At 55.3% G+C, this 14,901-nt stretch overlaps 1 protein-coding gene across 2 annotated transcripts in view; it reads right to left on the minus strand.

Moving 5' to 3' along the window:
- Positions 1-12,388, minus strand: part of HDAC7 (histone deacetylase 7) — a 37,431-nt gene extending 25,043 nt beyond the window's left edge. For both annotated transcript variants that reach the window (XM_039461723.2, XM_039461722.2), the window contains exon 1: positions 12,189-12,388. In XM_039461723.2, the coding sequence (XP_039317657.2) occupies positions 12,189-12,207 (19 nt within the window). In that variant the 5' untranslated portion in view covers positions 12,208-12,388. The remainder of the gene's footprint in view (positions 1-12,188) is intronic.
- Between the last annotated feature and the right edge of the window lie 2,513 nt (positions 12,389-14,901).

Here is a 14,901-nt window from a genome sequence, read left to right on the forward strand (position 1 = left end):
CCTCAGCAGCATCTCTCCTGTTCTCAGCGCCCTGCCATATCCCTTCTCTAGAAGCTCTGAAGTCCCTCTAGGATTCTCTCATTAATGTCCCAAAGTAAGCTGCACCAATCCTCTGTATAGACAGAGGAGCCAGCTGCCCATCAGGGTAGAGGCTCAGCTGCCAGGTGAGCCAGCCGTAATGTCTGCCTACCCCGACGAAGGCCTCTGTCAGTCCAAGGCAAGGGGACAGGGCAGCTCCGCAGGCTCAGCAGCTGTGCACCAAGCAGGAGGCTGGATGTAAGGGTGGCAGGGCCGGCCTCCTGCCTCCGCAAGGAGCGTGCCCCTTTCTCCGCCACCTCGGGGCAGCTGGGGCCCTGGGGCAGCTATTTTTAGCTCTTGACACCTGGGTATTTTGTAGCCGCAGGATGTCCGGTTTGGAGTCTCTTTCTGGGAATCCCACATGCGACTGTTGTAAACAGCCCCACGCAGCGGTGGCCTGAGCTGGGAGCCAGCGTCGCCCCCCCCCCCTCCACCTCCACTTCTGCTGTTTGAGATGAATCAAACAGGAAGCAGATGTAACCATGGCAGCGGCAGCTCGAGCTCCCTGGGGGTGGGAAAGCATCCTCCTTGGTTTGTTGTCCGCACCCCAGATCCCCTGCTCTACCCCATGTCCTCTTCTCAAGGATGGAGACCTGGCAGAACCTGAGGCCAGGGAGCTGAGCCATTCTGACTTGCATATGGCTGTCGGTTTCTGGGCCTGGCACTCTCTGGGAACACTTGCTGTTCTCTGACACAGAAAAACAGGGATCCTCCCAGCCTTGTCCACCTCCTAGGACCTCTCAGGCCACCACTCAGCCTGCCCTGCAAGTCCATAGTGAAAGGGAGGGCATAACTACTTCCTGGGGTGGCAGGCCTGGAGGGCCTGCATCTACTTCCTGTTACCCACAGCCTTCGGCTTACAGCTGGTCCTGCCCCTGCACTGCCCTGCCCACTTAGGGAATTCCTGAGCCAGTAGGCTCCCCTAGTCCACACTACCCTAGGATGATTTCTCAGTTCCGAAAAGCCCTCAAAGACACAAGTTCCATACTCATCCTCACTCCTCTGCTCCAGTATCTCCAATCCCTGAGATAGGAAATTCACCATGATGTCTAACCACCATCTTTCCTATCATAGGCAAAACATCCTGAGCAGGCAAGATTTGAGGCCTTATCTGTAACTATCCATGGGGATAAGTCTGCCAGCTCCTGTCTTCATCTCTCCCTTTCTCCTCTACCCCTCTGGTGCCCCACTTAGACCAGCTGCTCCCTCTCAGCAGCCAGTGTGAGCCAGTCTTTCTCAAAGGCCAGTGTTTGCCCCAACAGGAAGCACAGTCACCGCCCCAGGCTGCCTCTAGGGGCGGCTCCTTCTCCCCTCTGAGGTGTCACACTCATTCCCTTGTTGTCCTTGTCACCCCCAGCTCCTGGGCCCTCCTAGGCCAGACCCTGCCCCTCTGTGTGCCCGGCTCCTGCTTTGCCCACTGGTTCTGCCGCTGCCAGCTGCAGGCCGAGCAAAGAGATGTGCCTTCCTCACTCTTCTCACCTGTGCCACCCACAAGGCCACACAGCCCATTCCCAAGACTGCCAGGGAAACGTTTAAGTTACAGTATCAACGAGTTATAGTATTCTATAATGATCAACAATTATGTGTTAATGCTTACTGTGTGCTGGCTATTGTCTTAAGCATTTTTTCAGGGGGGCAACCTCCTCCCATTAACCCATTAACCTTTCTTTTTTTTTTTTTTTTTTTGAGACAGGTTTTCTCTTTGCTGGAGTGCAGTGGCAGGATCTCAGCTCACTGTAACCTCCGTCTCCTGAGTTCAAGTGATTCTCTTGCCTCAGCCTCCCAAGTAGCTGGGGTTACAGGCACCCACCACCATGCCCGGCTAATTTTTGTATTTTTTTATTAGATACGGAGTTTTACCATGTTGGCCAGGCTGGTCTTGAACTCCTGACCTCAGGTGATCCACACATCATGGCCTCCCAAAGTGCTGGGATCACAGGCGTGAGCCACCACGCCCCACCCCACTAAACATTTTAATTGTACTACTTCAAGTAGTCCTGACAACTCTGTAAGGTAGATACTGTTTTATTTATTTATTTATTTTTGAGACAGAGTTTTACTCTGTCACCCAGACTGGAGTGTAGTGGCATGATCTCGGCTGACTGCAACCTCTGCTTCCCAGATTCAAGTGATCCTCCTGCTCAACCCTCCAAGTAGCTGGGATTACAGGCACGTGCCACCACTCCCAGATAATTTTTGTATTTTTAGTAGAGACAGGGTTTCACTATGTTGGCCAAGCTGGTCTCAAACTCCTGACCTCACTCAATCCACCCACCTTGGCCTCCCAAAGTACTGGGATTATGGGCGTGAACCACCATGCCCAGCCTAGATACTGTTATTATTCTCACTTTGCCGATGAGGAAACTGAAGTTTGGAGAGGTTCAGAAACTTGCTGAGGTCATATAGATGGTAAGTGTAGCTGCTGGGACTCCAGAAGCTAAGCTTAGCATCAGTACATGGGTGTGGACTGCTAACTCAGCCTGCCTCCTAGTAGGGGGTAAAGTGAAGCCACTAAGGGGACAAGGGGATGCAAGACACAGTGCGGTCTTGGGTATGCTCCTAGTGCCAGTCTGTTCCCACAAAGCGTGCTGCGTTTCACCCCTGCCATCCTCACTTTCTTTTTCATCTTCTATTTTCCTTGCTTTTTAAATGTGCATTTTACCATTTTAAAGTGTACCATTTAAACACTTTACAGTGTTTCCTGTTAGCTGCCTCCAGCAGGGTATAACTAAACAAGCAAACCTCCCAGGGCTGCCATGGAGGATCAAACGCTGCCTGAGCTTGCTGGAAACTGTCAAGCCCTCTACAAAATGTGGGTTGCATAACCAGAGCAAGTCACCCTCAGAGTGGATACGAAGGGGAAAATTCCCTTGGGAGGAAAAGGTCTCTCTCTTTCTTTCTTGTCTCTCATTCCCGGGCCTCACCCTCAGGCAGGCCTTGGGAAGGTGGAAGGGCTGGAAGCACCCAGAAGTGCAAAAGGGAAGCATCTGCCTTCAGGGCAGCTTCCTAGGGACTAGGAACACAGCCGCATGGCTGTCAGCATCCCTGGATCTGGGGCAGAGGAAGGCGGAAGCCACTATGGAGACCCTGGTCTGCACTCATTAAGAACCAGGCAAACCAAACTAAGGCATCTCGTATGTGAATAGCCACAAGCCATGAATGCTGACACTCACAGGGATGCCACAGTAACGTTTGTGAAAGTAAGTATCTTGGAGGTCCCATCCCAGTGGTGCCCTAGAATCCCTCTCGTTTTGCCTATTATTTTTGAAGATGGCAGAAGTCTAGTTGGCAGATTCTCCAGGCGACCTGGTTCCCTTTAGCAGCCTTGGTTGAGTCTTGGTTGAAGGGGTTTTTCCAGATCACAAATCCAACCCGGGTGCTTACAAAGCATTCAGAGGGCACTCAACATACAGATGAATGGTCCTGGGCACTGATTTGGACAAACCAGCCGTAAGGACAATTTCTGGCCAACTGGGAATTCAGTAAGATGAAAATTTACCATAATGGAAGGTGGAAATCACTGACTGAAAAAGCAGCATATACAGAGTAATCTCATTTTGGTAAAAATTACAACACATAAGACACAGAAGGAAATGGCAAGGTGTGCGGTGATCTCTCACTGACGGGTCTGTGATGTTTTTTATCTTTTCGTTTTTGCTGATCTGTCCTGTCTGAGCATCCACAACGCACATGGACTGCCTCTGCAATAATAAAGCAGCATATATATGTACATAGACACACACAACGATGGTACAGCCCATGGCTGCAAAGTTAAAGTGTGACCTCGGGTTCCCACGAGAATTAGTCCACAGGGCTTTCATCGCCCCTGTGTCTTCCTGAACCATCTATACTCTGAGGTTCCATGTTATCTACAACCTAGTGTCCTCTGCCTCTCCAGAATCCCACCAAGGACCCAGCACAGGGCTGGGCACAAAGTCAGGACTTATTAATGAATGCCTTCTGGCTGAATAATGATCATTTCCTGAAAGAAATGCCTCATGCCTCTTCCAGAGCCGCTGTGCTGGGAATACTCACTGCTGACATCACTGACCTGCCCACCCCTCCTCTGCTTCATGTTCTTCATAAGAGCAACAAGGGAAGGGCTAAAATAAAGGTCACACCAGCAGATGCTGGCACGGTACTCCACATCAGGGCCATCATCAGGGGCAGAGCCATCAGGGGCAGCCCCTCCCAGACCCTCCCCAAGCTGGCACAGCAGCCCCTCTCCAGGGCCAGCTGGCTTCAAGGCCCTTGGGTCCCTCCTCTCCCTGCCTCACTGGGTAAGATTGGGGGAGGTGAAGTGAACGAGAGAAGCAGGGGTCCACCCTATGACTTCTGGCTACAGGCTCTGGCTGTTCCAGGCCCTGATGGGTGGAGGAATCTGGAACAGGGATTTGGCCTGGTTTTTTCTGTGAACTGAGGCTAGGCCCAGTTTCTGTTCTTCATGCTGCAATGTTCCCTATCCCTGACCTTCAGAACATACGAACAATAACATTAATAATAATGACGAATATTCAGTGAGCACTGACTTCATACCAGGCACGGAGCTAACTTTATTTACATTATCTCCTTTCATCTTTATAGCAACTCCACAAAGTTGAAACTGTAATTATTTTTACATTACAGATGAAGAAGCAGAGGCACAGAGCGAAATGTGCCATGATCACACTTGCAGGAGAAACCGACCCAAGGCCATCCTATTCCTCCCTCTGCGACCTTACAGGAAGCTCTCCTGCCAGGCTTTGCCAGGGACACAGTAGGGTCTAAGGCGATAATTAACATCTGTAGAGTGCTCTAAGCACCAAGGGTTTACATATGCATAGAGAAACGCCCCACTTGAAACTAGGAAATCGAGTCTCAGAGCCATCAGCATCCTTGCTCAAGATCCCGCACCTTTCGGCTGGGATTCAAACCAGGTCTCTATCGTCACATTTCTTCCCCATTATCACAGGACGCCCCTGTCTCACTCTCGAAGTGGCCCCGGCGGCTTGGAAGGGACGGTCACACCACCTTTAGCGCTCAAAGACAGTCACACCTCCTTTAGCGCTCAAAGCCGGGGGAGAAGCCTGCGCTCAGCCCCTCGCCCCGTGGGGGTGGGGTGCTGCGCCAGCACCTCCTCAGCGTCTCCGCAGTGACTCACTCCCGGGACCCAGGGGAAGCACAGCCTTGTGCTGCGGGCAAACATCGTCCGCCGCCCGCCCCGCCTCCAGCTCCCCGCCTCCACATTTGCTAACCGAAACAAGGCTGCAGCTATTTTTAACCCTCCAGCTCCCCCTTGCCTGGGGCTCCCCCTTCACCTCTCCACCCCCCGCCCCAGCCGGGTGCCACCAGCCTGTCATTCTGAGAGCAGTTCTATAACCTGAACGCGCCCGGGAGGGCGCAGCGGACGCCCCGGACGTGCAGGTTTGTGGGGCAAGCAAAACAAGACGGTTACAGCCCAATTGCCGAATTCCCCCACCCCGGACTCTTTCCGAACCTGTAACTCTCAGACTGCCCCGCTCCTCCTGCCATTCTGGGGGCTGGGGTGGAGGGGAATGGGACTTCTGGGCTGGGGTCACCTCAGGGGTCAGAGCACGGCTCCTTGGAACAGGCCCTGCAAGGAGGAAGCTGAACTGAAGGGGAATGGAGTTCCCCTAAGGATCCCCAGGGTGAGGCTGACCCTATAGGCCTAAAGCTTCTGACCACTAGGGTGTCCAATCCCTGCAGCCAACATGGAGGAAAAAGGAAGTGGTGTGAAGACAGGGTGAGGATGGTGAGCTTAGCCCAGGGCCCTCCTCACGAGGAGAAGTCCCCTCCCTATCCTGCGGTGGGGGCCGTGGAGCTTGGGCAGGGAAGGTCTTGGAGTCGGGGTGGAAGGACAGCCTTGGCAGTGTGCAGGTGGGAAAGCCCACCTGGCCTGAGGGCTCCTCTGACACTCACGTCTTTAAGGAAAGGGCCAGGGCCAGGGAACACCTTCCTGCAGCCTGAAGCTCTGAGTCCGTGGAAAAACCTTCCTGGGAGAAGAGACTGCAAGTGAGAGGGGCCGAAGCCCGCTGGCCTAGAGCCGGAACCTGAAGCTCAAGTTGCTAATGTGAAAGTTAACCTCCTGAGAGAGGGGTGAAGCCGCGGGGCTGCAGGTGGACCAGATAGGGGCATTTCCTCCCAGCTGACGTAGAGCCGGTGGCTTGAATCAGCTCCATCTAGCCCTCTGGTCTCAGAGTCTCCCTCAGTTTGAGTCGCAGATTCCAAGTGCCCGGGAGAGACTCTGGAGAGCCCAACCGAAGGGACATATGGGCTCAGGTCTTCCTGGTGCACCTCTCCTGTCCCAGCCTCCACTCTCCCTCAAGCCCGGTCCTCTCTGGTCCCAGCCCCAGCCTGCCTTTCTGGGGGCCCAGGTCCTCTCTAGGCCTTGACCCTCTCTCTTTGGTGATTCCTGAGCCAAGTAAATAAATCCCAGTGGCCACAGAGGGAGCAGGCTAGACCAGAGGGGAGGGACTTGGCACAGAGGTTCCCCGATTGGGGAGATGACGTGACGGAGAAGGGAAGGAGGTGGGAGGAAGGTGAACCAGGAGAGCTCCTGGGGGGAGGAGGCTCCTGCCTCCTTCTCAACATTCAGTATGGCCACAGGGCTCTGGACTCAGCCCCATGGAGGAAAAAGCGTGCTCCCCAACCAAGGGAGCAGCCTTGATCTTGGCCTTGTGCAGCTCCCCGTCTGTTCTCCCTTCTGCCAACCTTTGGGGCTACTCGATGCTGTTTTCCATGCCAAGTGAGAGGTTGGCAATTCAGCTCCAACCCTCCGCCATTGCTTAGGCCAGGATCTCCACCTGGATCCAGGTAGTTTCCAAGCACGGCTCCAGAGGCTGGAATGGCTCCCTTTCAGCCTGGGGAGGTGAGAGCCGGCATCCATGTCACCTTCTTAGGCAGGCTTCCCCTGGCCACCCTATCAAAGGAAGTCCCACCTTGTTATTCTCTATTGCCATGCCCCATTCATTTCCTTCTTAGCGCTTATCGCAGTGTGTAAGTAGTCACACATACTCATTCCTTTACTTGCTTACTTGTTCTGTTTGTCTTCTCCACGAGAGTGGAAGTTCCCTGAGGTCAGATGTTGTGCCTTGCCTATGTGTTCACGGCGTATCTGTACCCAGTGCCTGGAACATTGTAAGGCTCAGCTAGGATCCAGTGAATGGATGAATTGCTGAATGACTGGCTCAGCAACATGGTTCCTTGGTTGCCAATATTGACCTTTAGGGCTGACACTCAACAGCTCCAGGATTTCTCCAAAAAGCAGAAAGCAGAATGTAGCAGGAAGAACCAGATCAGGAAATAGGAAAGCCAAGACCCCAGGAGAAAGATCAGACCCAATTAGCACCAGCCCAATTGGGTCCACATCATCACAAAGTGTGGATATCGGCACACACACACACAGGGGGTGCATGGGTGAGCACTAAGCCCTGGACAGGTCTTAGAAGCCTTGAGTTTTCTCTTGGTCCTTCCTCTTAATGGCCCTGTCACCTTAGAAAAACACATATCTTCTGTGGGTCTCAGTTTCCTCAAAAGAAAAAATGAAGAGGTTGGCCCAAGGCAGTGGCCCCCAAATACAGCTTTGCCCCAGAATCACCTGAAGTACCTGTTAAAATCCGGATTCCCAGGCCCCACCTCTCAGATTCTGACCAGTCAATCTGGAATGGGCCTGACGATCTTTATTATTTCTTAAATTTTGAGACAGAGTCTCACTTTGTTGCCCAGGCTGGAGTGTGGTTGCAGGATCTCAGCTCACTGCAACCTCCACCTCCTGGGCTCAAGTGATTCTCCCGCCTCTGCCTCCCAAGTAGCTGGGACTACAGGCCTGTGTCACCCCGCCTGGATAAATTTGTATTTTTAGTAGAAATGGGTTTTCACCTTGTTAGCCAGGCTCCTCACCTCAAGTGATCTCCCTGCTTCCCCCTCCCAAAGCCACCATGTCAAACCAGGATCTTTTTTTTTTTTTTTTTTTAAGACAGTCTTCCTTGTTACCCAGGCTGGAGTGCAATGATGCGATCTCAGCTCACTGCAACACTTGCGTCCTGGGTTTAAGCAGTTCTCTCTCAGCCTCCTAAATAGCTGGGATTACAGGAGCACGCCAACATGCCCGGCTAATTTCTTGTATTTTTAGTAGAGATGGAGTTTCACCATGTTGGCCAGGCTTGGTCCTGAACTCCTGACCTCAGGTGATCCACTCACCTCGGCTTCCCAAAGTGCTGGGATTACAGGTGTGAGCCACCTCACCCGGCCCAGGATCTTTATTTTTAACACATTCCCCAGGTGACTCCGAAGCAAATGGTCCAGGAACCCGAATTTGAGAATCCCAAATGAAATGGTGTTGTATAAGCAGACATCTGGACTTCTATTAGAAAGCCACTCCTGGCCAGGCACAGTGGCTCATACCTATAATCCCAGCACTTTGGGAGGCCGAGGCGGGCAGATCACCTGAGGTCAGGAGTTCGAGACCAGCCTGACCAACATGGAGGAACCCCATCTCTACTATAAATACAAAATTACCTGGGCATGGTGGTACATGCCTGTAATCCCAGCTACTCGGGAGGTTGAGGCAGGAGAAACGCTTGAACCTGGGAGATGGAGGTTGCGGTGAGCCGAGATCATGCCACTGCACTTGAGCCTGGGCAATAAGAACAAAATTCCATCTCAAAAAAAAAAAAAAAAAAAAAAAAAAGCCACTCCTGCACAGGTATATACTCCCCAAAAACATGTCCACGTATTCCGTATACCCCACACGGGGCCATAACCTGCAAAGGTGCATACCATACAGATGATGCACGTCTGTTTTATATGTGTGCATACTCCCGAAACACCCAACACAGAGCCACCACACAGAACACAACTTGCCCAGAGCCACCACATCAACATACACAGGGGTAGGGCTGGGGTACACACACAGATACCCCCCGCACACCCAGTGTGTGCTCACCCACATCTCATGCAGACCCACACTAAACAGACACTGTCCTGAATTTATTTTGCCTCTGGGAACTGGTCCAGGACCAAAGGAGCTATGCTCTGCTGATGAAAACATCCCTCCCACCTCTGCCATCCCCACCCCTGCCCCTTGCCCCAGGCAGCATGCTATCCACCTCTCCCTGTAGGGGGAGGGAGACTGGAGGAGGGCAGTGGAGATGGGCTGGGAGGAAACAGAGGCCAGGCTAGCCCCTCAAGCTGCTCAGAGCCCTTCCTGAAGTCCAGCCCCCCTCTTTCCCTCCCTCTTCCCCCCAGAAGATGCTAAAGGCCTCCACCCAGCCCCCAAGTCCATGCTCACTCAGGCCACTTGCCTAGATTCCCAGGCCCTGCTCCTAGGGAGCCAGAAGAATTAGGGAGGTGGCTAGTGTTAGGGACTCCTCCTAATACTCAGGCCTCTAAGGAAAGGGCTGTCTGGGGGCACCTTCCTGTAGCCCTAAGGCCTGGGGCCTCCAGGGAAGGTTACCACAGAAACAGGGAGAAAATATTACAAGGAAACACAATACCCGGCAGGGTCACCTGCTGACCGGGCTTCCTGCTGGGTTGCCCACCCCCAGCTCACTGCTCTCACAGCCTCCTTCTCCAGCCTCAGCCTGGGCCTCCTCACCAAGGCGCTCCTTCCTGCCTCCCCAGGACTGGGAGAAGCAGCCTTAAGCAGAAACTCTGCCCCTCTATGGTTCTAAACAACATCAGGGATGGCCCAGAGCTGAGCCCCCCACTCCTAATCCTTACCAACCCCTCCCTCACCACCACCACAGGAAATCAAAGCTTCCTGCCCCAGAGGAAGTGCCCCATCTAGTGAACAAATCCAACACAAACGCAGGGTCCTGGGAGCCTCCAGGAGGACAAATGCCCTCCCCCTAGCCCCAGGCCTTATTCGGACCCTACTTGCAGCAATACCCCACACCACACTGGAGGCCCCCGTCCCAAGTCTAACTGAGGGGCAGGCCGGGGAGAGCCAAGCTGTGGAGGGAGGGACAGCAGAATGGGAACTGGCAGACTGAGAAGGCCTGGTTCTCCGCCTGGTTCTCGCCCCACTCCGCCTGCTGTTCCCTAGCTGGGTGACCCTGGGCCTTGCTTTAGCACATCTTCTCTCAGGCCCCTGCCAACTTCAAAATTACCAGCCCTTAATGAAAGGCCAGGTGAAAGAAGGCAAGCAGGAGGTGGGATTCCACAGGCTTCTGTCTTCCCAGTTCTTGGGCAAGCATGCCCACAGCTAACAGAGGGTCCCCACTCCCTGCCCCCTCACACATGCGTTCTCACTTGCCCAGGAGTTTTACATCAGAATTGAGAAAGTTCCAGCTTCCATGCCCAGAAGCCACCAAGCACTAAAGCTGAGGTCCATTATCCCTCAGCAAACTGGAGGGGGTGGATAATAGCATTGGATCTTGATTCTCCTCTCCACAGCCAACCTCTCCTGCTCTTCTCTGGGAAGTGTGCTTGGAATCTTCTCCCCATTTTATTGATGGGGAAACTGAACTTCAATGTCAAAGTGGAGTGAACAGCTTAGACATGCAAACTTCTCTGCCCCGAAACCCAGTATAAGACCCGGTGGCCACAGAGACACCCGCCCAGTGAGGGACACAGCGGCCTCTGGAGAACACCATTCCAGGTGCAACACAGGAGGCAGCTCTGAGCTTGCCTCTTAGCTTAGTCCTGCTGGGCAAGGAGGGACATCAGGGGACTAAAGGCAGAGGACCAGTCCCAATAGGTCCAAGACCTGGTTCCAGTCTAGGTTCACTGGGCTGGGTACTACTCAGTGGGATACTCTGTGCCTTAGTTTCCCTCAGAAGTGACTGCAGAGGAGAAGAAAATGACTTAATAACTCATGGATAGCAGCAGCCTAGCAGCCTATGGAGTCCTGAGAGGAGGAAAGGGCCGCAAAAGCGCCCCCTCAGAGGGCAAGGACCTGAGTCCCAGTCTCCTTCCAGCCCTATGGCTGAACGGGGTCTTGAGGAAGGTCCCACAGGTCCAGCTGCAAGTCCAGGGAACAAACAGGCTGAGAAGTCATCTTGAGCTCCCAGCAGGGCCGCTGAGGAACGATGCCCCATTCTCACCCTAGAAAGCGGCAGACAAGAGCTGGGCCTCAGGCAGATGTTGCTTAGGGGAGTGGGCAGGGAGTGTTGGCAGCAAGACAGCCAGTGTCCAGATGCAGGGGGAGGCCTTTCGGTGTGCGGGACAGCCAGCGGGGAGGAAGAGTGAGGAGCAGCCGCGGCTGGGGAGGTCAGACCCAAACGGGCAGCCACAGCGGGAAGCAATGGGGGTGGGGTCATTGGTGGCCTGCAGGCCACAGAGGGCTCTCTCCCGGCCCACAGGCCTACAAACTCTGGTCGTGGGAACCCAGCCCATCCGCCAGATTTGCCGCCTGCTCTCACACTCCCCAGCACCAACAGACCCCAGGGTACACATCCTGCCCCCCCCACCCCTCACACAGCCTGCGGCGCCCCCCTTCCCGCGCCTCTGCCAGCATTGCCCTCCACAGCTCACTAGGGCACAGGTGTCTCTTTACCCTGATGGGAAAGCAAGGACGGGGGGCGATCCTCGGAGAAACCTCCCAGCCAGAGATCCCTCCAAGGGACTTCTTTCCCCGCCGAAGGATCTGAATAGGGCCCTGCCCCGCACCACGGGATGGGGGCGCTGATGTCCAGCCCCACAAAGCCCAGCCCCAACTCAGTGGGTCCTGCCCTTTGCCCTCGCGCTTCCAAACCTTCCGCCCCGGAGCACCGCCCCCTCGCCGGGCCACTGCGGCCGTCCCTCCCTCCCCGGTCCCTGGGCTCGCCCTCCCCGGGAACGGGGGTGATGGGATGTCGGGCCCGCGCACCGGCGGCCAGGGCCTCCAACTCCCTCCCTCGGGCCTGTCGCTGCCCCAGGGCGGGCGGATGCGGGCGCCCAGCGGGAGGCCCGAGCCCTCTGGCCCTCGGAACCAGCTCCGATCCGGAGCCTGCCAGAGCCCGGAGGAGCCGGGCGGAACAGGCGCGGTCCGGGGGCGCACGCGGGGCTGGGCCCGCGGGGCCGGCCGGAGCCCGAGCCGGAGCCGGAGCCGGGGCCGGAGGCCGAGCCTGGGCGGGCGGCGCTGGGTGCCGCGCGCAGGGCGGGGCGGGGAGCGGCCGCCCAGTACTCACCAGCGCTGGGGCTGTGCATCCAGGGGCCGGGGCCCTCAGAGCGGGGGGCTCATGGCGGGGCGGGGGGCTGGGGCGCCGGCCTCACATCCCCCCAGTCGCCGGAGGCTGCAGAGCGACTGTGAGACGGCGAGAGGAAGGGAGGGGGCCGGGAGGGGGAGGGCCCTGGCAGCCCGGCCGGCCGGGTAGGATGACAATGGAAGGAAATGCTTTATCTGAGTCTGAGAGCGGGCCAAGGGGGAGGGGAGGGAGGGGGCAGGCGCTCGCGGCCCTGGGACACACCACCCCGGCAGACACTGCACGGCGCGGCAAGCAGGCGGGCCGCAGACACCGCGCGCGGCCGGATCGCGGCGGGGCGCGGCGCACGGCGGCTGAGGCAGCGCCGAACCCGGAACGCCGGCTGCGGCCCCGAGCCCGAGCAGCCGCGAGGCGCTCCGAGCCGGGCACAATTCCCGGAAACCCAGCTACCTGGGCGCACGCACCCTGGCATACACAGCGTACACGAGCTCGCATCCATGTTTACACGGGGCAGAATCATTCACACAGCACACACTGGGGCTTCGGGGTGAACCCGGTGCACACACTGCATACCCGTACAGCCCACAAGCACGCAGCCACACGCGGGCACAGTGGGACACGCGTGGAGTCCCATGCCCCATGCAAGGAATCCCAGACGTACACCCCCCCACCACCACCACCCACACACACACATAAGCACGACTTGCCTCAGGAAAGTTCCAGGATCTGATTTGAATCAGTGCCCAGCCCTCCCCCACTGGCACCCCCCCACACACACCATGCCTGCTGAGGGGAACGGAAGGGTCCAGCCTGTTCCTATTAAAAGAAAAAGGGTGTGGGGGTGGTGCGAATTTGAAAGTTTGCCTTTTTTAAAGAAATTTTTCAAGGGATTTCCTTCCCTCCTCTCCTCTTCCTCTCTTCCTCCCATTCCTCTCCCTCCACAACCCCCCTCTTTCCCCCTCCCGGTCCCTATGAGTCAAACTTCAGCAATGTGCCCAGTGTCCCCCAGTGCATTACAGCGGATCACAGAAATGTTCCAGTCTGTGAGTCGGAATGCAGCCGCCTCCAGCCCTCCCTCAGCTAATAAACTCAGCTCAGGCCGACTTTAGGCACTGGCCCTCCCTACCTCTTCCCTCCAGCCCGGCTTTTAGCTGGAGAGAAGGTCAGATTCAGGGGTCAGGGGCTGAGGACCTCGCCATTGTGCTTCCTGGCCTAGCCTGTCAGCCATGTCTGCCTCCAGCAATCTGGAGCTGCCCCTAGGGAGGGGAGACGTCTACCACCCAGGAACACGGGGCTCCCTGCAGTGTGAGGCGCCGCCACCTCAAGGCAGGGAGCAGCTTCCCCTGACCCCATCCTAACTCCTGCAATCTAAGAAACCCCAAGAATCCAGAGAAGAAACTGAGGCAGCCCCAGAGGTGGAGTCATGTGTGACTGGAAGCAAGAGCCCACAGTGTGGCCTAGGAGAGCTTGGTCATGCTGGTGGTGAACTTCAAACCATAGATTCTGTTCCCTCAGCCACAGCTCGGGACTCACTATCTGTTGCTACGGGCATATTCAGCATGGGACTTCTTACTTCAGTCCCTTCCCTTGTCCCAGTACTCCCTCAGCAGGCAGATCCAGCCCCTCTGCGCTTGTTAACTTATCTTCCCAAACTCCTTTCCTGGCATTCAAGCCCTCCTACAAGCTGGCACTACACTCCACACACATCCCTGCTTGGTATCTCCTGGTACTTAGGGCCCAGTAGTGTTAGTTGCTGTTATTACTATCATTATTTCCACCAGACTGGGCTGCTAGCTGCTTCCCATCAAGGCCTTATGCATCCCCACTCCCTTGCCTTCTCTCATCATGCTCCCTCCAAAATAAATGTATTCCCCAGCCCCTTTCTCCTGCTGACATCTTTCCAGTCCTCAAGACCCACAGGCTGTACCACTTTCTTTGGAAGGCTTTCCGGGATTCCCATAGCCAAGAGGGCTTCTTCCCTGAACTGTGTGGTCTTTATACATTGACCTTCACCCACCTAGTATACTTGTCTCAACTCTCTTCCTTCCGAGAGCATTCAAGAGTGGATATCCCTGAGTCCAGCTACTGCCTTAGTCGTGGGTGCATTTCTTGTAGTGCCTTGCACAGAATTCAAACTTGATGTGAGTTATTTGTTGAATTGGGACAGATGTTCATGACTTTCAAGAAACCTTCTCCAGCTGGACACCTACAATACGCTCTTTCACCCCATGATTACCCACACTGACTCTCCAGGACACATGCTGTTCCATCTGAGGTATGTCATCCCCAGCCCTCAATTCTAAGCCAGATCGCCCTCCTTCCAAATGCCTCTTTGGTGTCCACAGACTTCAGAAAAACCGCTTGGTTACTGCAGACCCCCCAGCCACACCCCTGCTATCTCCCTCTCCTAGGTCCACAATTGCTCCCCACCCCCAACACACACATACCCGTAGCTTTTCTGTAGCTATTTCTGTACTGAAGCCAGGCCCTTTTATGCTCATTTATACTATGTGCATTGTGTATGCATTTATTTGTGAATCTCGTTCTCTTTTTAACCTCGTCACTGAGTTTTCAGTGATCTGAATAAAGAGGTTGTCTCCCTGCCTGTCTGTCCACACAGTGCCCAACATGTGGCTTTCTACATGCACCAGGACTCATTGCCTGCAACGTACAGTCCTAGGGAAAGACAGCATGTGCA

This window comes from Saimiri boliviensis, chromosome 7 (genome assembly GCF_048565385.1).
Source record: "Saimiri boliviensis isolate mSaiBol1 chromosome 7, mSaiBol1.pri, whole genome shotgun sequence".
Taxonomy (NCBI): Eukaryota; Metazoa; Chordata; class Mammalia; order Primates; family Cebidae; genus Saimiri; species Saimiri boliviensis.